Source organism: Nanorana parkeri, unplaced genomic scaffold (genome assembly GCF_000935625.1).
Source record: "Nanorana parkeri isolate BGI_ZX_2015 unplaced genomic scaffold, ASM93562v1 scaffold149, whole genome shotgun sequence".
NCBI lineage: Eukaryota > Metazoa > Chordata > Amphibia > Anura > Dicroglossidae > Nanorana > Nanorana parkeri.
In genome coordinates this window covers 1,568,981-1,593,168 of record NW_017306417.1, presented here as the reverse complement: position 1 = coordinate 1,593,168, position 24,188 = coordinate 1,568,981, and the positions used below count along the sequence as shown (strand labels likewise).

Here is a 24,188-nt window from a genome sequence, read left to right as displayed (position 1 = left end):
ATATATATATATATATATATACACACAGTATCTCACAGGAGTACACCCCTCACATTTTTGTAAATATTTTATCATTTCATGTGACGACACAGAAGAAATTACACTTTGCTACAATGTAAAAAAGTAGTGAGTGTACAGCTTGTATATCAGTGTACATTTGCTGTCCCCTCAAAATAACTCAACACACAGCCATTAATGTCTAAACCGCTGGCAACAAAAGTGAGTACACCCCATAAGTGAAAATGTCCAAATTGGGCCTAATTAGCCATTTTCCCTCCCCGGTGTCATGTGACTCGTTAGTGTTACAGGGTCTCAGGTGTGAATGGGGAGCAGGTGTGTTAAATTTGCTGTTATCTCTCTCACTCTCTCAAACTGGTCACTGGAAGTTCAACATGGCAGGGAACTCTCTGAGGATCTGAAAAAAAGAATTGTTGCTCTACATAAAGATGGCCTAGGTTATAAGAAGATTGCCAAGACCCTGAAACTGAGCTACAGCACGATGGCCAAGACCATACAGTAAAACAATATTAAAATATTTACTCCAAACATTCATTGTAAGATACAGCAGGTTTTGGAGTATAAACCCTGTCCCTAGGAAGATGGAATATAAGCAAGGGCATGCTCTTCCCCTTTTCGTTTCTACCTTTCTGCACTAGAAACGAGAGCTCAGTTTTAGTTAAGTCAGGGGTGTCCATTCTGACCCTCTCCACCTACTGGGCTGCCCTTGAAATGGAGTCACACTTGGCTACCAGACCCAGGTATTTACTGTCAGAACTGCTCCCTCCAAGGCACTTTATAAGGGCTATCTTGGGTCTGTTCTGCTAAGGGTCAAGTTCTACCCAATCTGCCTGTTATTCCACCAGTGCAGTAAGTAAACTTTGGGCTTTTTGTCACCAGGCTTCCAATTCCCAGTTCTTTATACATATGTGTATATATTTATATTTATGCAAGTGCATAATGCCCTTTTCTCCAGATATTTATTGGGGGAGACAGCAAACCTCTGGGAACATTGAAATGCAGTCACAAAAACAAGCAAGAGTTCTAGTCAGGCTGAATCACATATTGACCTTCAACCCCTTGCAACCAAAACTAGCCACCTTAACTGTGTGGGCCTGCCTGGCACTGGACAGTCTTTTAAGATAAATTATCCCCGTTGGCCCCTCTTTAAGGTGAGCACCCAATCATTAATTAATTCTTATGACTGAGCATTATGTACTTACCATAAACATTTTATCTTGAATTTTTCATTAAGTGACACAGTTTCTGCCCTTTGTTCTTGTTTCTTGGCCATTGCCTTTGGCTTGTTAACAGTTTGCTTCTCCCTTCTACTTTCTCTAAGTACTAGTATCCACTCCTGAGCTGGCACTTCCTGTGGAGAGAGGAGGAAGAGGAGTGTCTTTCTGTTTACACTTAGTGAGTTTGCTTTATGGGGCTGGGTTTATTCCCAGACAACTGCTATGAACCCTAAGGAACTATTTGAGAAACTTTTTGAATATTCAATAAGCACCTCTTAGTAAATTAACACATTTACTGGTTGGATAGGACAGTTGATCGTTTCAGCATTAGTTATGAGGGGGCTGCATTATCATTTTGCACCATACCCTGTAGATTTTATGTATACCTCAGATGTTATATGTTTTATTACAGAATATGCTTCATCTCTTTATTTCCAAGGAGTATGGGACATGAATGGTTTATTTCCCATACCCTTGAGAAAACGTACCGAGAATTTTACATTATTACATATTTTGGTAAGGGTGCCCAAGAGATCATTTTAGGAAACTACTAAACCCCATGGACTGCAAAATGATTGCTTGAATCAATCAAATTCACTGGCCAAAGCTTCCAGAAACACAATTTAAAGACTAACACGTACTACTAAATAACCAAATATAAATTGGTGACTGTACTGGTTACACATATGCATCAAGTAATTATAATACTACCTCATGGGATAGAGACAATCTAGAAAAGATGTTATGTTGATAAAATGAATGCAATACAATACTTCTAGAATAAGAATCAATGAATATGAGCTATTCCAAAACTCAAATATATGTATATATATTTTGATCCTTAATGTCCACACGTCATTGCAGCCACTGAAAATCTACTTAAAATTCACAAGTGTTGGATGATGAGAGTTCACCATGCTGTGTACCTTAAAAAAGAGGGAACCTGTAGATGCGCTGTTAGATTGGGTTTTGCGATGACTACCAATAAATCAAGTCACAAGTGCCTACCTTAGAAATAAAAATCATATAAAGTGCAGAAAACTAAAGTTATTCACAAAAAGGTAGTAGAAAGCAATAAAACAACTTTTCTATATTGTATACAGTATATTTTGTAGAGACCCACAAGAGGACACGTTAGTAGGTTCAGGGACTTTTCTGACCCTGACTCTCTGCAGCATAGCTAGGGCTTAGATAGACAGGCAAAAATCTACAACATGTTTATGCTTGACCCCACTTGCCTGAGAGCACACAAAGCTTACCTAGCACTACTTGTGAGATCCGTTGCACCATGTGGGGATTGTGCCTACCTACAGGACACAAACCTGACCATTTGGCAACTCTGGCAGATAACAGGAGCACTGGGATCTGTGGGTCAGTGTGGGGTCGACTGGAGAACCTGAATCAGCCTTGTTTCAGTTCACTAAAGTCTTGCATACATTATACATTTGGTCTTCGATATCTTACCAGGTAAATAGCTAATTCAGGACAAAAAATGTCTCTATTAGAGTTTTAATGTTTGCTCTGTGCTGCTTTTGTTCTAATTTTTCTGTCTGCCTGTATTGATAATGCCTTTACTTGTCCTGATGACTTGCTATCTCTGCATACTCACTGTAAATATGCACGTAAACAGGTGTGTTCTTCTTCAAGCCAGCCACTTATATTTTAATCTGATTATACAACCTCCCTTATATCTACCACAAACTGTGCGGTGAGGTCTGCCTAAACAATGCGTTCATTTTATTTCCAGCAAGCCAGGCTCTCACACTACACAACTGGTGCTAAATCTAAAGGTGATTGTACAGACTGTAACATATGTGTCCAGCTCAAACTCAACCTGTACCGAGAGACTTTGGGGCCTCCATTGCTAATATATCCATCAGGAAACGCAAGTTGCTTAGCCGTCATAGCTTAAATAGTTTTTGAGACACTACCCAGAACAAGCATGCAGGTCAGTTCTAAATTCACTCTGAATGAGCTCATATGTGTGTTTTATTCCAGGCCAGTGTTTCGAAGGACCAAGTACAACTAGGCAGCTAGCATTTTAAGCAATGGCAGCTGACATGATTCTCTACAGGTTTCCTTAAATGTTTAGTGTCCCTGTGGCATGTGGAGCCGGGCACAGACAGAACATTGCTAAGTTCCCTGTGTTTTTTACATACAAGCAATAATGAAAAATTGCAAACAGTAACTACACTTTTCAAGTTTAATAACAATAGGCTCTAAAGAAGTTAAAAGCTTTAACACAAGAATAAGGAACTTTCATTTAGTCATATGACTACAATTTTCACATCTTATTAGAACAGCTGAAAACAACTGTTACTTTTTCGAATCGGTGATACATTTTAAGCAGTAATATATGCATCTGTTTTCTTAAAGGCTACTTTCAAGGGATGGATGCCTATCATGTATGCAGCTGTTGATTCAAGAGGCGTGAGTATCAATCTTTCATTTAGATTGTGTAAATTATTCCATTTCTGCCATGTCTTTATGCATGCCCAGGCCTTCAAACTAAATATTTATTGGACAGTGTGTCTGTGCAGCCTCTGATACTATCACCATCATGGTTCAGTTTAGTTTTAGACTGAAATAAGTGTCCAAGCTATTTCAACAGACCTATAGGACATGCTGATAGCAGATTGCAGAAAAGGCAGAACAAATATTTAATCTGGCCAAAGGTGTGTTTTTCTTGAACTCATAAACGGGGGAACATTTCAGTTTGAAGGGGTTTCTAGGAAAAATAAAATGTGGCCAATGCTTGTCAACCTAATGTGGAAGGTTGCCACAGTTCCTCCAATCATTCCTCATCCAGCTTGCAAAACAAACAAACCATTGAAAGAGACCTAAAATAGTTACCGTCGACATTGTAAAATGATCTAAAGTGTTGGTGCCAGGCTATTTTGATCTGTTTAGTTATTTTTATAACATATAACATATAGAGGGCTATTCACAAAGCTAGCCGAAGGATCAGCTGCAGCTCGGCCACTCAGCCGCTGGAGTGGGCTGCTGTACGGGCTATTCACTATATCCCGTACAGCTCCCGAAGCTGGCTGAGCAGCTCAGCTGAGCCGAAGGCATATGCTTCGGCTCGACTGAGCCAAGGTGAAAGCCGAAGTGAAAGCCTCGCATCTGGCAGCTGGGCGGAGCCAGCCATGATCTCGCAGCTGGCTCCGCCCAGTTGCAATAACAGATCAGCGTCCCCAGGTCACTGCTAGCTCTGCCCAATTGTTTCTTTCTTTTTTTCTATAATCTTAATTTTTTTATGGAAATCTTTTTTTTTTTTAGAACATTGATCTTTTATTTACATTTGTAAACATTTTTTTTTCTACTTTTTTTTCTCCAACTTTTTACACTGTTTTTCTTTTCTGCTCGGTAAAACAGAGGTACCAAGCAGAATAGCCGAGCCGAATGCCGCTGCCGTTCGGCCCTTTGAGAATACGCCGAACAGCAGCGAGTAGCCTGCTGGAGGTTCGGCTCAGCTGATCCAGATGTTGGACTCCTTCTGCACTTCGGCTCAGCTGAACCGAAGCAAGCCGATGTACAGCTGATTTCAGCCAATGTACGGCTGAAATCAGTCATACAAGCCTGAAGTAAATAGCTGAACAGCGTTCAGCTCACTTCACTTTGGGTCGGTTATTCACTCGGCTGCAGCTTTGTGAATAACACTCATACTGTTAAATGCTGGCAAGCTAAAAACCCATCAATAGAGCTGTGAAAATAAGCTAAATAGGTGGAGGTATACTTGCCAGGAGACTGCAGGGATTCCAAGGTGAGTAAATCCTACCCCATCCAGTGATAAAGAGTACTCCTCAATCTCCACCCCATAGACAGGAATGTCCAATACATCACCCCTCTCTCTACAACTGTTTCACCGGATAAAGATCAAACTTATAATTATGCCAAAGTTCCATCTGTTGGGATTTCCTTTCACTGAGGCTTCATGCTTTGTGGATATCTTCATAAGTACTATAGCTACCACCTGAATTCTTGTGTTATGATAGCTGTAAATCATGTCTGTGTGACCTGAGAGCCACTGTTTTATACTAATCTGTTGATTTTCTTTTTACATAGATAAATCAACAACCCTACTATGAAGACAATCTCTACATGTATATATACTTTGTAATCTTTATTATATTTGGGTCCTTTTTCACATTGAACCTCTTCATTGGCGTTATCATAGATAACTTCAATCAGCAGAAAAAGAAGATAAGTATCACATGTCAATTTCTATTGATTTAGCATAAAGTGACCTGAATCAAAGCACAGGATGCCACACCCCTGGAATTGGTATGTCAAAATTAGAAAAGTTGGGGGTTTTGGGCAGCCGACTGACAACTTTACAAACCAAACATCTTTTGAGAAAATATTAGTTTTTATTTGATTAAAAAGTGAATAGAATAGATCAAATTTGACAACATGATTCTCCTATAAGCTCCCTCCACACTGATTGAGTTCATTCAAAAAGGATAACATTCAGAGATTTGTTTTTATTGTTGACTAATAGGAAAGATAAACTGTCTATACCAGTGGTTCTCAACCTGTGTAACCTCAGGACCCACATTTGTCCTTGGTCATTAAGTCGCGACCCAAAAATAGTTTTATATTATTCCGCCTCTCCATATTATTCCGCCGCCCGAAAGTGAGGAAATAGTCCCCGATTTCCCCGGGTCAGTTCACGCGCAGGGGGGTGTATGAGAGGGAACAGTTTTCAATATATAGTTCCCACAGGCTGGCTCGCACAAATCACCCCTCTATGTCTCCCTCCTGAACATGGGCCGTTCTTTGCAGGAAGGACGCCGCGACCCACTGCAGAAGGTGTCGCGACCCACTTTTGGGTCGCGACCCATGAGTTGAGAACCACTGGTCTATACTGTATGTACGTATGTATATACCTTGTGACAAAATAGTCAGTTAAAGTTCAACACTATTTTTTTAAGATGACCTCAGTCTTCATTGGTTGTCATTCATCCCGGAAGACTGAGGTCATCTTGTGGTGGAGGAGCGGTACCACAGGGGACAGCTCTGGATTGCAGGTCAGTATTGCAGTCTGAGCTCCTTTTTTAACACTGCTTGTGGAACCATATAACATTTAGAAAAAGATCCAGTAAACCCACTCCACCTTTGCACTTAGGAAGAATAAAAAATCGTCTCCCGACATGGTGGGAGCCGTCAGCCCATACAAAGGATACACATTCTGTGTGTAGTTTTCGAAATAGTCTTTTTTTTTATTTCTCTTGCACATGATTGAGTATTCAGAGTAATCACTATTTCACTAAACACTATTTCACCATTTACTAAGCTCAGTGAACAGCTTTACTCCTTTAGTAAATGACCCCCAATGATTAAGTGGAGGATATAAAAATTATTGTAAAAATATTAGGGTCGGTGTGTTGCTTCCCCTGCCTCTCAGCATGTCATAGTCATGAGCAAGTCTGAATCATGAATAGAAAATTAGGCCTTTTTAAACTCGTCTCTCCTGCTGTATGTCAACTGTGCTATCTATCAACCTGATATAATGGGGAGTTTCAGGATTGACACAAAGGGGTTAAATAATTAACGGAATAGAGGAATACTTTGCAAAGTAAATGTTCATTTAGATTAGTAAGTGAATGTTCAATCAGGTGCAAGCCAAATGTAAAAAAACAAACAGATTTGTCTTGCACATGATTGGATAATTGAAGTGAACGCCTTATTCACTAAGCTGACTGAACATTCACTTTCCTAAGCAAACGTTTCTGTTCCTTTAACCACTTGTCTACCAGCACCATTTATAAATGGCAGCTGGGGGTCTGTTTAAATTTTACAAGTCAACTGTTGGCTTTTAGATGGCAGTGATCACTTCCACACCCCGGGATGGACATGGCGGGTGTTGGTGAGTGGCGCAGAGGGAGACCAGGGGACATCTGTGCGCTGATCTCCCCTCCAGTGAATGACCGAAGAAGCACTGGGCATATAGATCACCTTTGAGTTCAGAGCTGTAATTACTTCTGTGGCTGGGGAAGAAGCTGATCAAGCATAATATGTGTTTGATCAGCTTCAGTGAAATCCAGAAGTAAATCCTAATGTTTCCTTAAAGAGGACCTGTCGTGTATAATATGCTATGACATAGGGGGCTATCAGCATAGCCCCCTGTGCTATCAGCCCTCTATGTGATAGCAATAAAGTTAAGTGTAGAAAAAATAAAATAAAGTAACATAAAATAATTTAAAAAACCACACAAACAAATGTTTAAAGCCCCCACATACATGCACATGCATAAATACATGTCGGGTGCGCCGAAACATGGAAATGGCAATAGTGCCACACATGTTAGGTATCGCTGCACACACCAAAGTGGGATCAGCAATTCTAGGGCCATTATATACAGTTAACTTTAAACTGATGACCTGTAAATGCTTTTACATAGCCTATGGACGAATTTGGATACCAACAGTTGTCACGGTTCACGGGTGCTTTCAAGTTTAATGCTTGACATGTTCGGTATATATTTAATTGGCACAACTTCATCTTTTATATTTGACCAAAAACATTGGGGGCGGGGGGTTATGTTGTGTTTACATGGACTTAAATAAACTTTAGTGTATTTTTTACTGAAAATGTGGGTTTGATAGAACAGTTGCGCTAATATTGTGTGACAAAAAATTTCAACTGCCACCATTTCATTCTACAAGGCCTCTGCTTTCAGAAAATATGCAATTCTGGGGGTTGGGTAACTAACCTTCAGACCTAAAATTTGCATTTTAACATGTGTGCAAAACATTTTTAAAATGTGGCTCTGGTTCTAAATTGGTTAATAAATCAAACCCAAAATATTCAGTCAGTCTTACGTGGCAAGGATGTGGGCATACTCCAAAAATGTATTTTCAACCATTTTGTCTGTACGCTTTTCTGCATTATGATTTATTTGTATTCATTATTGCACTTAGGAGGACAAGATATCTTTATGACAGAGGAACAGAAGAAGTATTACAATGCAATGAAAAAACTTGGGTCCAAAAAACCTCAAAAGCCGATTCCACGACCTAAGGTACGCTTATTAACGTCAAAAATGTTACAATCCCCAAATCTCTGAACGATGCTCAGCCGTGATAGAGGTTTAATATCCTGCTAAGTTTCTGTTCTGGGTTTGTATTTCACATGAAATGCAATGTACTTGTGAGGGCGATTCATTTTGAGTTTCCTACTGCAAATGGAGCAATAACATTTTGCATGTCTGGAGGTTTGTCAGAGATTCCTCATTTCATATAATAGCATCAGTAGACTGGCTTTTTAAGGCATGAATCAGATCTGGGGTTGTCACAAGAAATACACCAATATGGCACTAGTAGGTTCACAATGGCCCATGGCATTCTGGTGGATTACTTCTGTTACACTGAAGCAGCAAGAGTAGTATAGGGCATGACTTATAATTTGGTATAAGATTATAATAATTGCTTTTATTAAGACTGGGCTGAAGTGACCTGTCACCTCTGACACTGTCAGGTTCACAGTAAGTAAATCTATATAATTAATAACAAATCAAGACTAATTATTTAGCTGCTTCCAAAAGCCCTATTTTTATTTAAAACAGTCATGTGACATAGCAACATCATTAAAGAAATGCTAAAATTCCATCTGCAAAAAAAATCCATGTTATGATGTTCACATATCTTTAACAACAATAATATATAATATTAATAATATATAATAATAATATTAATAATAATATAATAATAATATTATATAATATAATCTTATAGGTGCCCATGATTTTGATCCTAGCCATGGACACACTTTGGGGCTGATGCATAAAAGCGTCGACCACCTATAAGCCATTTGCACAGCATTACAGTCCATTAGATGGAGCATAGAAATTTTCTGGCTTCATCTAGTGGCGGTAATACCATGCAAATGGTTTTCATTCAGCTATACACTGGGCTAGGCTTTTATGTATCGGCCTATATGCCTACATATAGCTGAACTCCTGGCAAAATGGTAAATAAAGACAAAGGATTTGTATTTCAGTCCTAATATGTACACAGCTCTGCTCAGAACACAACTGAGAGAGGGGGGTGGCAGATTGTCCTTTGCTGCAGTTTTACTTTCACTTACAGGTCCTCTCCCCCACCCCCAGTCTGTAACTAGGTAGCAAAAGGAGAAGCAACACACTGTTGCGCTCACTCTACTCTCTTCCCCTACCATCATGCTTGTAGCACTGGAAAACAACTGATTGGATTCTTTTTTTGCAAGAGGCTGATGCCAGGTCAAATTTAGGTACTTACATTGCTTTCATTTAAGCAAAAACATTTAAGAATCTTTAATACAATTTTAATATTTACAATGATATACGTTATACTGTAAATTAAGAACGGAGATTGAGTAGGAAATTACACAGCCTTCTGTTAGTTTAATCTCAGCTTAAAGCTCAAAACTTGTTAACCATGGTAGCAGACCACCCACATATCTGTTACCCTTATTCCTGACTTATCTGGCTTACATAGATAGAGGAAAGAGACATGTTGGTACGTTATTAAAGCTGAACTTCAAGCACAACAAAGTTCACAATGAGCACAATTTCTTAAAAGTCAGCTCCCATGATGACTGCTGTCTTTTGAATCCCAAAGATCTTATTGATTACATACGGGTGGAAGTACAGTTCTAGCTGTACTACTGTGTCTGCTCGGATGTAAGCACTGCAGATCTCAATAGACCTCAGTGCTACAGTCGCACCTCCGCCCCCTCACCTCCTAGCCATTCACAAAATGGAGCCTGGGCTGTGTGTTTTGTAAATGGCCAGTAGCAGAGTGGGGCGGCGATGCATCCACAGCGCTGAGGTCCATTGAGACCTGCAGCGCTTGTATCCAAGTGGGCATGAAGGTACACTGGGAGGGTCATAACCCCTGTCAGTTTTTTTTATTTACAATCTTTGCCCCATTGGGTAGATTTCCCTTCACTTCCCGTCCCATTGTCACAGCAGGAAGTGAGCGGGAATACCTTCAGAGTGAAGGAAATCCCTATTGTCACCAGGGTCACCAGAAATAATGTCTCTATTGGTAGAGTGCCCCTGTATTCCTGTTCTGGTGACAACTCAAAATTTAGGGTTTCCTTTTGCTTGGTTATAACAGTCACCAGGACAAATAGAGGGGGTGAATCTGCATAGCAAAGATGCAGACAGCAATAAACATCTGTCAGAGGTTCTATCCCCTCTCCACTCACCCCTGTACAAAACTAAAAAAAAAATGTTTTGACTTAGCCACTTGAAAAGACAGCAGTCATCATGGGAGGTGGCTTTTAATTAATCAGAGGCTTCAACTGCCACAAGTAATTTCATTCAGTGGTGTCACAAGGGGGGTGCGAGGGGTGCAGCCCGCACCCAGGTGCCACCATTGGAGGGGTGACACTAAAATGACTGTCAGTCATTTTGGTGTCACCCCCTCTAAAAAGTCAGGCACTCGGTCATGGAAAGAGAGCCCAACAGTGTGAGGAGAGAGGAGGGGACCCAGAGGCATACCTCATCCCGCTTGGTGAATGTCCCCTCTCCTCTGGCGTCAATTAGTTGACCGTGCGGTGACTTCCCTGGACGCCCATGAGTTAATTGTGCCTGGAGTTTAGCTTTAAGCTACTATTCAGATGCCTCAAAATTTGACGGATAGCACAGAAACTTTTTATTGCTGTGTTCCAATTGCAGATTTCCTCTTATTTCCTGTATGATTATCACATGGTCACTAGGGCAGGTAGTGAGGGGAAATCTACCCAACATTCCATAGACAGCAATGATAACAGACAGAGGTTCTAACAATAACCCACTCTAAAAATGATATATGTATTTAGTACATGGTTTAAATATTATACAGTATATAACTATTATTATTATTTTTGTCTCCACAGAATTTTTTACAGGGAATGGTATTTGACTTAGTCACAAAACAATCCTTTGACATTTTCATTATGTGTCTCATTTTCCTTAATATGGTCACAATGATGATTGAAACTGATGACCAGAGCAAAGAGATGGAGAACAGATTGTACTGGATCAATGTGGTGTTCATTATCCTCTTCACCGGTGAATTCCTTCTAAAGCTCATATCCCTGAGACAATACTACTTCACCATTGGATGGAATATATTTGATTTAGTAGTTGTTATACTTTCTATTGTAGGTAAGATGCTGACTTATATATCAGATCTTAGTTACTCTACATATTTTGAAAAACATTTGCTGAAATTCTCTGATTTGATGTTAAAGTAGAACCGAAGACTAAATGTTTTTGTTTAGTTTTGGACGAAGTACAGGAGGGTATAACCACTGTCAGCTTATTTTTTTTTTCATGTATGTCCCATTGGGCAGATTTCCCTTTGCTTCCTGTTGGAGAGCTAAAACAGGAAAGGAAATCCCTAGTGGTCAGCAGGGTTACTAGAACTAGTCTCACCCATTGCCTGTTCTGATGACAACCCACAATTTGGCATTTTTATTTTCACTTTAAGTGATAACAGTCACCAGGACAAACAGAGAGGAGAGGGTAATTCTTCCTGTCCGGAACACGCAGAGCAAGACAGGTGTTCTAATCCCTCTACACTCCATCCAAAACTAAAAAAAAACGTTTGGATTCAGTTGCATTTTAACCGCCTCCTGGCCGGCCGTTGTACAAAAAAACCTGTTTTTTATATTTTACCAAAATTTGGGTAATAATAATTGTATTATAACAATGTAAAAAAAAATATTTTCAAAATGTTCAGTAATATTTCCTTAAAGGAGAACTATGAGGTGAGTGCTTTTCACTCACCTCATAGTTCTAGCCGACCTGTGACAATGAGACTGTCACAGGTCGGCTCAGTAGATCAGGAGGTGAGCGAACACATACCGGGTTCGCCCCCCTCTCGATCCTGTCACGGCTCTCTGCCGTGACAGGGGAGGGGCTGGATTCCCCTCTCCCCGCTCCAATCCGCCAGCGCTGACTGGCGGAACGGATGGGGGAGGGGGTGGGTACAGCTGGCTCTGCCTCTAGATAGGCAGAGCCAGCTGTCACTCACGCAGCTGGGCGGATCTCGACATCGATGTCGGGATCCGCTCCGGCTGCGGCGTCTCAGTATACGCGAGCTGTAGCTCGCAGTATACTGAGCCTAGGGTGACGGGAGGACGCTAGTTTGTGTTCTCCCGTTACCCTAAGGAGAACTATGGGGAAAAGCCCTGACCCCATAGTTCTCCTTTAATATAGTTAAAAAAAACAACCCCAGTGGTGATTAAATACCACCAAAAGAAAGCTCTATCTGTCCCCAAAAAATTGTATAAAATGAATTTCATTACAGCGTTGCATGACGGAATAAATGTCAGTCAAAGTACCGCAGCGCTGAATACTGAAAAATGGCCCTGTCAGGAAGGGGATGTAAACACCTGGTCAGCAAGTGGTTAATTCAGGAGACTCAATTCACAAAGCTAAAACTCCTGTATTAGGATCCTTATTTTCAAAAAAGTGACTTTTCTTTTCATACCCTTTGGTAAATCTTTGTGAATTAAACCTAAAGTAATAATTGCTGGGATTTTGGAAGGAGGAGAGTCTGTGCAGAAAGAACAGCAGATGGTGCTATAAGGTATATAGCTGCATGTCTATGAAACATTTCCCTTGCTGCAAGCTTCTGTTCTAGGATGTCATTTATTCTCTATGCATTAGGATGCTGTCGGCTCTAAAAATAATATATCCTCCATTAATCTTTTTCATCTGTGATGCTTCAGATAAGCAGATTTTGGGACAAGCAATTGGCTTTACAGCAGAACACTGGGCTAATATAAAATTACCTTTTGGTCATGTTATATAATAGAGTTGGGATGGGTTAGAATCTTTTAATCCTGTCTGTGCCGCCGCTGAGGAGATTCACCCTCTCTATTTGTCCGGGTGACTTTTGCCAAAAGGACTTAGGGAGAGTAGGGAGAAGGAGTAAGGGAAAATTCAAAGTTATGAGTTGTCACAGGGACTGGAATAGAGGGGAAATCATACAATACCCATCTATCCAAAACAAAAAATAAGTTTTGGGTTTAGATACACTTTAAATGTATTTTATATGTAATATATATATATATTTTGTAGAACCAGTAAAAGTCCCCGTTCACACCAGGGTGTTTGTAGCCTGTATTGTTCAGCATAGAACAGCTCCGCACAAGAAACCATACTGATTTCTATAGTCCCCATTCAGGTCTCAGCACAGCATCATGCAGAGAAAAAAAACGGTCACTGGAAGAAGGTACAAGAGCTTCTGTTTTGGGCAGATCAGCGCGATTAGGAATAGGAAAAGGGGTCACATCGCGCTGATCTCTCTAAAAAGAAGCGCATACTTCACAGGCTTGTTTGGAGCTTTTCCATGCTGAAAAATACGAGCTACAAACGTCCTGGTGTGAACGGGGACTAAGCGTCTATCTTGACGGTAGCTTCCTGCTAATCCTTACAAAGGCTTTACTGCTTTGCACATTGCTGTCAGAATAAGACTAAAACAAGTAGGACAAAACACAAGAATGACCTTCTGCTCCTTCACTGTCCTCTCAGATGCTGGGACGGCTCCTTGACTAGTCTGTATTGCTAATGTAGTCTACAGAGAGGCCTAAGACCTGGTTCTGCTGTTTGATAGGGATGCCTGAATGGAAAGACTAGCTGAACATAAGTTGAAAACTGGCTTTAAAAATACCCATGCACACTGGAACAATTAAAGATTGCATCTGCGCAAGGGTTCAATGATAGAAGATGTCTAAGTGGCATGCCATCATGATCGCATCTTTGCACAATGACTATAATGTTACCAGTTACACAGTAATGCGGATCAAAGATATCCTGTGTGCTTTTGCATTTATGCTAGACTGAAAATTGAGATACTGTAAGCTCCGGAATAGGCTTGAAAATGTTTTCCAGTAAAAACTTCAACTTTTTTTTTTTTAGTCCTGACGAAATGGAGCCCTACTGTGTGGTAGGACCATGGCACACATATGACAACTCACCAGCAGCAGGATCCCTTTACGAGGCAGAAAAGTACTCTCCTGCCCCATTGGTCTCTCCCTCATTGGCCAATTGGGACATAATTCTGCAGTAATTCTGTCAGCAAGGAAGCAACATATTCCTTGTCCAGCCCGTGAAGAAGCTGATGCATGGAAATAGATGAGCATTTTCTCTGCACTCCTTAGCAATCCTGGCATGATTTCCAGTGTACCGTGTGTTTTAAAGTCCCTAGCATGCTAACTTCCACTGGAGAGGAGATCTAAGTGTTGTCTGCTCATTATCTGAAATCAGCTGTACTGTGACGGACAGTCAGATGCTGTCATAGGTACTGAATATGTACCTACAGCTGCACCTCTCCTAACAACCAACTCTTTTAACCATTACTGCTTCTTTACCTATAATAGGTTAGAATTTTTCAGCTCCCCAATGGAAGTTAATAAGCTCAGTGAAAAGCTGTAAATAATTAAACAGCGCACATCCCCATAATAATAACTAGTTGTTTTTATTTGTCATCAGTCACCATGCCTAATTTAATCTATTTGTATATATTTAAAAGATGAAGCAGTCCCCGGGTTACGAACAAGATAGGGTCTGTAGGTTTGTTCTTAAAGTAGTATTAAGGTCTGGGCGTTTTTTACCTTAATGCATTCTCTGCATTGGGGTAAAAACAGCCCAGGACCTTTTTTTTAGCCCAGTCCCCCACCCCAGTCTCCCCCACATTTACATCTCAGCTGCGCTCATCCCCGCCGCCGGTCCCGAAGCGATCCTCCATACCCCGAACGTCCGGGTTGCGGGGGAGGATACTGACGGCAGAGGAGCCATAGGCTCCTTCTGCCATCAATCAAAGAAGGACGGGGCGTGGCCTGCCACAGGGCTGTGTGTGTCTATGGACGCACACAGCCGCTGCGCGGACAGTACGCACGGGTGCCTCCATTAGAACGATGGTGGCACCTGTGCAGGGGGCGGGGGGAAGAGCATGGCAGGGACACACTAGAAAACGAGGAAAGAAGTACTTTTAAAAAAAACAACAACAGCCTCCAGCAAAGGAGGGTCTCCTTAAAGGAGAAATGAGAAAAAATTATTTGGCTTTAATATCACTTTAAGTTGAATTTGTATGTAAGTTGGAACAGGTAAATGTTTTAAGTGTAACTCCAGACAATTATTTTTTGTTTGTTTTTGATAGGGAAGGGTTTACCCCTGTAAAATGTGTTTTGCTGTGTGTGCCCCTCTACAGAAGATTCCACCTCACTTTCTGTCCCTGTGACAATTTGGGGTTGTCGTGGAAACAAGGATTAGTTAAAAGGCTTTGGTAGAGACATCTTTTACCCATGATAACTCTTACAGGAGGTAGGGGGTAGAATTCCTCTCACTTCCTCTTGGGCAGGGAGTGAGATTTAATCTTTCTAATGAGGATACAGACAGCAGTAAAAACTTTACAGTGACCTGGAAGAAGAGACGGGCACCGCTCGTCTGCACGTCTAACAAGAGCCAACTTCCTATAATGTACGAACCAGACCCAAAAAGATGGGCACCCCTCATTGGCACAAGAGTGATTGCATTACAACTGCCCCTGCTGTACAGTAATAGCCTCAGTTTGTAAGTAGGAGTCGTAGGTAAGTCAGATGTTTGTAACTCTGGGACTGGCTGTACATAAAGCTGTTTTTTTTTGTTCATTTCTTGCAGGTATGTTTCTGGCAGACATAATAGAAAACTATTTTGTATCTCCGACATTATTCAGAGTTATAAGACTTGCCAGGATTGGGAGAATCCTGAGACTTATAAAAGGAGCCAAGGGAATTCGTACACTGCTATTTGCTTTGATGATGTCACTTCCTGCCTTATTCAATATTGGTCTTCTGCTCTTCTTAGTGATGTTCATTTATGCTATCTTTGGAATGTCCAACTTTGCCTATGTCAAGAAAGAAGCAGCGATCGATGACATGTTTAATTTTGAAACATTTGGTAACAGTTTGATTTGCTTGTTTATGATCACAACCTCAGCGGGATGGGATCTTCTGTTAGCACCAATTCTGAACAGTGGGGAACCAGACTGCAACCCATATGTTGATCATCCTGGAAGTCCTGTGAAAGGCGATTGCGGCAATCCATCAGTAGGAATTTTCTTCTTTGTCAGCTACATCATCATTTCCTTTCTTATTGTGGTAAACATGTACATTGCTGTCATTCTAGAAAATTTTAGTGTTGCCACTGAAGAGAGTGCAGAACCACTAGGAGAAGATGACTTTGAGATGTTCTATGAAGTTTGGGAAAGGTTTGACTCAACTGCTTCACAGTTCATTGAATACAGTAAACTTTTTGAATTTGCAGATGCCCTGGATCCACCTTTAAGAGTACCAAAACCAAATCGCATCCAGCTGATTTCAATGGATCTTCCCATGGTAAGTGGGGACAGAATTCACTGCCTTGACATCCTCTTTGCTTTCACCAAACGAGTCTTGGGCGAAGGGGAAGATATGGACAATTTGCGTTTACCAATGGAAGAACGGTTTATGGCCTCAAACCCATCCAAGGTTCCTTATGAGCCCATTACAACTACCTTACTGCGCAAACAAGAAGAACTATCAGCCCTTGCCATTCAACGTTGCTACAGACGTTACCACTCAAGAAAACTAGCACAGGCATCCCTTCAGGACCGAAGAGATAAAAATAAACGTGCTAGTGTCCGGGCTGAGAACAACAGAAGTGCTTTAAATAATTATAACGAAAACTCGTCTACAGTTAAATCTGACATGTCCACCTCAACAACCTCACCGCCTTCCTATGACAGTATAGAAAAGACACCTGAAAAATATGAAAAAGGCCGGTCACAAAAAGAGGACAATTGTAAGGATAAAAAAGGATGCAAAAAATAATAATTATCATGAGATGCAGCATTTATGAAATCTAGACAGCTGATATGGTCCACAGGTTTCCGCTTGGAGTTCTATGCCAAAATGTCTATTATATGTATGATGTAAGTTTAGTGCCTATAAACCATGTAGAAATTAACTTTTGTATGAATTCAGTAAGTCAGTGAGCTTTTTATTAGGGTTCTTCTCTACTAGGATTAACCTACTCATGAACTGATGCAAAATCTCTACATTAAACAGCTGGTCACTTGGCATTAGGTGTCTCTATATTCTGCTGGACAATCACAGTGACTGCTGCTTTTTTTTAAGTCATTCTATAAGTGACTTATTCATATAATTACCAATGGATGCATTTTTTGGAATAGAGAAGTTCTGCTATGTCTTTAAACCTTGATGATGGAATGAACTTGAGAAAGTTTAGATTGCAAACAATTCAACATCATCAGAACACTTTTTTTTTTTGCAATCTTCTGATGACTGTAGGTAATCAAGAGATGTCCTGAAGTTTTAAAAATCTGTTCAATAATGTTTATGTGCCTCTGACGTCACAAATGGTTCTGATTTTCAGCTTCAGCGAGTGATATGCGTCTGTAAAGTGCTCTTCTATATACAGAAAAGGGAAAAATAGAAAAAAAAATACTGAATATGTCACAAAGTGTTTGAGATTCTTCTAGATGCTACAAGATGGTTACAGCTTCTGTACTATTATTATTTTAGATTTTTACTTATTTTTTTGTAAATTATTTTTTTGGATTTTTTTCAATTACATTTTTAAGTTTTGAAAACAAAAATATGTTATGGACATAGCTAATATCACAAAAGAGGCTTTTTCCAGAACGGTAAACAAAGTGAACTGTCTCTTTTTATTTACATTAGAATATTTTATTTATTTTTAAATGTATTTTTATTTGTTTCAACTTTACTATCACATGTGAAATTTTTAGTGGATATTTAAAAAAATATTTTTTATATTTATTCATCTTTTATAATTCACCTACATATTGTCAACGGATATATTAATGTAATATGTATTTTAATTTACGTTTAAAGTACATCATAATTTTAAAATTTCATTTTTATGAAGAACATATAAAGCAAATACTTTTCATCCAATTGCTGTGCTACTTTTAAGCCGAGATAGAGCTGTATGTGATGTAAGCAAATTTCAACTTTACCAAAAGCCAAAAGGCTTCTTATCCTATAGTGTCCCCCCCCCATCCCCGTTCCCCCCGTGACCCTGCTTTCTGCCACTCCATTTACCTCCTGGGTTGTTCAACAGTGTGACCTCCCACGCAGCTGAGGGTGTGGATCTTAATTACACTGGCCCAGAAGCATGGACTGATTACTTTGCATGAGAGGGAAGTCAGCCTATGCAGCACTGAGTAATGAATAGGCTGTGTCGGCCCACAGAGCAAGATGTTATAGGCCAAATATAGCAGCACCCTTCCCCATCATTTTTTTAAAAAAACACGGGGACTTGCTGTAGGTACAAATATTTAAAAAAGACTGAATATTTTTTTTTTTGCTTTGATATATTTTCTAGAGCCAGGTTTGCTCTAGCTTTATTTTTTTTTTTAAGCCAACTGAATCATTGCATGTTATTCCGAAGGTATATATTTGGCATTTTTTGCTTATTTATTTTCTGTTCATTTATCTATGTATGTTTATTCATTTTGAGTCAACTCAGCAATCATGGGTTGCTCTCAAAGTATAAATTGTTACATTTGTGTGTATATATTTGCCTTGATGCTACTGTGTATAATGTCCAGGGAATCTTCATATAGTAGAAAGCCATAATATGAGTCATAAGGACATTATATAACATCAGGGTGTACACTTGAAGATAGTATACATTTGTAACACTTGCCTGGATCCTACCTGATGCATAGCCAAATATAAGGAAATATATTCCAACATACTCTTTATAAAACAGTATATATACTGTATAAATATATTTCTTTGCCTTTTGTATATGAAAGTAAAAAAGAAAAAAAAAAACAATGACGGGTTTGTGTATTGATAACCACAGCTATTTCACTATTCAGTCTGGTTATTATCACATGGCTGTATCTGGGTGTTTTTCTGCAATACCTCATGTTAACTGACAATTGCTGAGACATTTTTACACCTGCGCAAACGGACTCATTGCACTCAGGTATGCTGGTTGGCTAAATTGATGTCCATATACCGTATTTGCCGGCGTATAAGGCGACTGGGCGTATAAGACGACCCCCTAATTTTTCTGTTAAAACATAGGTTTTGGGCTATACTTGTCGTGTAAGATGAGTATAGCTCAAAATAATGTTTAAATACACCCACTAACCTCCTTGGCGGTATTCCCGAGTGTGGCTCGGGGTTAATTTTCAGTACCATAAGCGGTAACCCTGAGCTACACTCGGGATTACAGTCTCTTACCTTGTCCACGATCCCCGCTGTGTCCTCCGTCTTCCGGGTTCTGCCCTATGCGAGCGTCCACGTCGCAGGGGGGGCGGAACAGGCGGGAATTTAAAAAGGAAAAAAAAATAGAACAAAAAAGGAGCTACACTCGGGATTACAGTCTCTTACCTCTAATCTGTCAGCCCGCTGGATGTGCGGTAATACTGTATGTACGGTAGCTTGGCTACATACAGTATACCGCGCTGAGCCAATCACGGTGAGCGATGTACACAACCTCTGCCAATCCGAGCAGGCTTTGTATTCATTAATAGAATACATCGCTCGCCGTGATGTGCTCAGCGCGGTATACTATATGTAGCCGAAGCTACCGCACATACAGTATTACCGCACATCCAGCGGGCTGACGGATTGTATACCCAGCGTATAAGACGACCGCCGATTTTCAGGGGATGTTTTTAAGTATAAAAAGTCGTCTTATACGCCGGCAAATACGGTACATGTAAATTTGGGCTTTCTAAGGACAAAGAGGGAGGGGGGTTTCTATGGTGGTTTTATTTTAAAATGTACTTATCCTTTACTTTGCTAGCTTCTGAAACTGATTGCCTGTTACAGTTACCCAAAAGAAAAAGCAGCAGATCATAGATTTGCACATATTGCTTATCCACTACAGGATGTATGAGAGCATTTCCTTACAGTAATGCAGTATTTAAAGTGCAGTAACAATTAGAACCCAACAGAATTATCTTTTACTGGTCTAAACACACTAACGTATGAAAAAGCAAAATATGATAGGCTGCCCATTATTGTTCCTTCTGCTATATAACTTGTTTTCTTGTGCTAACTGTAGAATTATTTGTGATCTAGAACAGAGGACAATGTTACAAGGAAGGTAACTCTGTTGTTCATGGAAATGGCCTCTAGATGGGGCTTGTGTGACTTGGTCTTACTTTCCAGCTTTGGGGAATCTTTTGCAAGGATAATAGCTGATCCTATGCATAGCCCCGGGAGTTCTAGTGTCATAAGTCCAGCATTATATACTTGGATCTATTGTCCTTAAAGTGACACTAAACTCAGGAGTTAAATCTTAAAAATACATTCAAGTACCTTAACTACGGTATTAACAATAATGAATCTTATTTGTTTATCACTCGGTTGTAGATCCTCAAATCATCTCTGAATTGGTGCTGACACTGTTCTTCCTTCTGGAGCGTGGCTATTTTTGTTCCTCATGGTCCCTTTGTGTGTTGTAAAGGAGTCAGCGCTCCAAGCTCACTCCTGTGTTGGACATATAAGTATATATGCTTATTTAGTTTATTAATTTATATCGAGCTTGTAGTCCATCACAGGAGTAATCTTGGAGTGGTGACTACTTTACAACACACACAGGGACCATGGGGAACAAAATTAGCCCCCCTCCAGAAGGAAGGACAATGTCAGCACCAATTCAGAGATGATTTGAGGATCTACAGCTAAGTGATACACAAATAAGATACATTTTTTTAAATAGTTAAAGTACTTGAATGCATCTTTAAGATTTAACTCCTGAGTTTAGTGTCACTTTAACATCTGCTTGCACGTTATGGCAACTAGGGATGATTGGTGAATTTCGGTAAACTTGATTTTGCAGGGAAAATATTGCTTCTGCATATGCTATAATTCTGCCAATATGCATTTTGCAATACTGCATTTTGTTATTACATCACGTGTAAGAGCTTTTTCTTTTGGTGTATTTTGATTATATTTTAATGTTTTTTGAGGCTTTTTAGACAATAGGGGGGTGATTTACTAATGGCAAATAGGCTGTTCACTTTGCAAGGGAATTTTTAATTTAGCTTAGTTAATGAGGTAAAGCTCTGGGGACTTCCTACATCCAATTGTATGCAAAGCAGAATACTGTTATAATTGTTTTTTTCTTTGCTGGTTGTATTGAGTATTCTTTGCAAAGTGAATTTTCCCCATATTCACTAAGCCTTTAATAAACCAACCCCCAAGAGTCCAAATGGGAGACAATAAGACAATGGGTCTATTGTTTCCATATAAAAGGGACAGTAGTTTTGCCTTACCCATTTACTCCAAAGCATTTTTCTGCTGTTGTGAAATTTGAAATAAATATTTGGAATCTCAACTAGGTGAGGCATCCGTGATGGCAAATGCTCCCACTATTTCCCCAGCCTCCTGTTCCACATTATAGTAAACCTGTGGACAGATAATAAAACTGTCAAAACGTTGTTGAAAACATCACAGGCTGAGGCTACCTTCCGTGAAAACAGCATATCATAAAAATTTAACTGACCCAGAGTTATAGGCAGCTGAAGTTACTTGCACACCTTGACTTTTCCTGTAAGAGTCACGTTTTATTCCATCCGACCCAATGAGGCAGCCTACCATTAGATTCCCTAATGTAATGAGTGTTTTCAAGACCCACCAAGGAGGATCAAATCTGGGAGGACCAAGCAGCCTGTATCTTTTTAGACATGTGTTTTCACCACTCTGCTTATGCATTTTTTATCATATGCTCAGTTTGGATTGCCAAGCTTACAGCAGGTTTGGTTTACACAGAAGCCATAAGAGAAAAATAAAGCGCTATGCATTTCTAATTACACTTCCTTAAAGTTCTATATTTCTTCAGGGAAATCAAGTGCTTCACACCGGCCTCAATATTTCAAATGCCAAGGTATTGTATTGCATTACTAGACAGAATACCGATGTTCCTTGATAATACATTTCTGAATCAAACAAGCTGTTATTATTTTGTTTTATTACCTAAATTTTTTTCTTTCTTATCAAAGTCCTCCCTTATTACAATAGGAATGGAATGAATGTACAATATGTTCTTCTTTGTTATAAACAAAAAATGCATAAAAAATACATAAAATATGTTATGAATGGGCTAAATAAACAAGCAAAATCAGAAACAAGCTGTCCTAGCTGCAATATTTCATTTGCTGGCACCTTATAGATATGCAAAAAAAAGAATGACCTCAAAATATAGCTGAAATTAAAGGAGAATTATGGGGAGAGTGAAATACACTCATCCTCATAATTTAGAGCCAATGTGTGACACTGACGCTGTTGCATATTGGCTCTATAGTTTGTATACTGCCTGACGATGGTGCTGCCGATTATCTCTGGCAGCAGCTTGGACGGGATCAGCCTCGAAAAGTTTGCCGCACTCTTCCTGAACATCTTGAGGGTTGGGCTCATTCTGGAAGCAATGAGCCGCTGGTCTGGATGGATCTCAGTACCTTGTGGATCGGGTAGGGCAATATCACTGCAGATGACCTTTTTGGTTACAGGTATAGCACTTAGGTCTGATAGGAGGGTTTGGTCGGACTGAGGATCTAGAGGCAGACCACTGAAGTACTGGAGTTGGGTTAGAAGCAGGTAAACTGGGCCGAGGTAGTGGATAGCGCTCGCTTTCACCTGACCTCCAAGAGTCCAGATATTCATCAGCCAAAGTAGCCGCTTGCTGTACAGTCCGTGGGCGCTTTTCTTGCACCCAATCCCGTACTACCGGAGGGGTGTGGTCAAAGAACTGTTCTAAGAGTACCAGCTGGGTGATGTCCTCTATGGTATGAGCGTGGCTTCCCTGGAACCAGCCCTTAAGGTTCCGCTGCAGACGATATGCCCACTCCACGTATGTTATGTTGGTTTGTTTCCGGGATTCTCAAAACTTAATCCGGCTGGCTTCGGATGTAATGGCAAATTGGGCTAGCAGAGCTTATTTTACACGGTCATAATCCTTAGCGTCCTCGTCCTCCATTGCCCGATACGCATCTACCGCTTTGCCAGTTAAATTACTCGCCTGTAAGGCGACCCAATCTTGGGACAGTACTTTATGTATCTGGCATAGTCTCTCAAAGTCCTGTAGGAACGCTTCAATTTCCTCCTCACCTTCCTTAAATAGTTTGAACGCCCGAAAGGGCAACTTAAGGAAATGCGCTGTATCTTTAGGTGTTGTCTCTGAATGCCGTATTTCCGCCATTCTCCACTCATGTTGCCGCTCTAGTTCTCTCTCTTGTCGCTCTTCCTGCAGCTGGATGTCTCGAATGGCATTCTGTATGGCGGTCTCTGATGGGTTGGCACCATATAATGGTGGGTCCAATGGTGGGTAAACCAGGGTCCATCATCACCATCCCTCTGATCCATCTTGGCTAGCTCACTGATCAGGGTGGCCTTGTTCTTTGTCCCAGCGGTCCCTCCTCGGCTCTCAAGTAGATCTTTCAGCGTGTCTCTCCTGCAGGCTGCATAGCTGGTCATTCCCTATGGTGGTTTGGAGTGTCCCAGTAACTGGAGAGCAGATCCCACCGCTGCCACCAATGTAACGAGCCCCTGCTCGCTCGGTTCCACTCTCCCGACACTCCTCAGATTTCAGACCGCAACGTCTGATTTTTTTGGTCGTCCGATAATTCGGGATTTGAACTACAGCTATGTGCTATTCGTATCCAGTGGTGATAGCTCAGAACAAACACCAGGCAGGCTGTATGTAAGTTCAAACAGGAATCTCCTTTATTATATCCTTTTATAAACAACAGTTTGAAGGTGGCCCAACCGACCACCTTCCTATTGGTCAACTGCAAATTATCCTCCAGTCCTCACCTAGGTCCTCTCGGCCATGCAAATGAGGACTCGAAACAGGGCAAGCAGGGATTGGTCCGATAGCTTGAATGGGAGGGTTGATATGTATAATGACACAGAGAAGTCCCAGGAGATAAAGTATTCCAAGGA

General features: G+C 40.5%; 1 protein-coding gene across 1 annotated transcript in view; it reads left to right on the top strand.

Annotated features, from left to right (window-relative positions):
* The window catches only part of LOC108785199 (sodium channel protein type 2 subunit alpha-like), a 167,403-nt gene extending 149,833 nt beyond the window's left edge, over positions 1-17,570 (top strand). The window contains exons 28-32 of the mRNA XM_018554236.1: positions 3,612-3,665; positions 5,304-5,445; positions 8,162-8,262; positions 11,103-11,373; positions 15,877-17,570. Coding sequence (XP_018409738.1) covers positions 3,612-3,665; positions 5,304-5,445; positions 8,162-8,262; positions 11,103-11,373; positions 15,877-17,066 — 1,758 coding nt within the window. The 3' untranslated portion in view covers positions 17,067-17,570. The remainder of the gene's footprint in view (positions 1-3,611; positions 3,666-5,303; positions 5,446-8,161; positions 8,263-11,102; positions 11,374-15,876) is intronic.
* Positions 17,571-24,188: the final 6,618 nt, after the last annotated feature.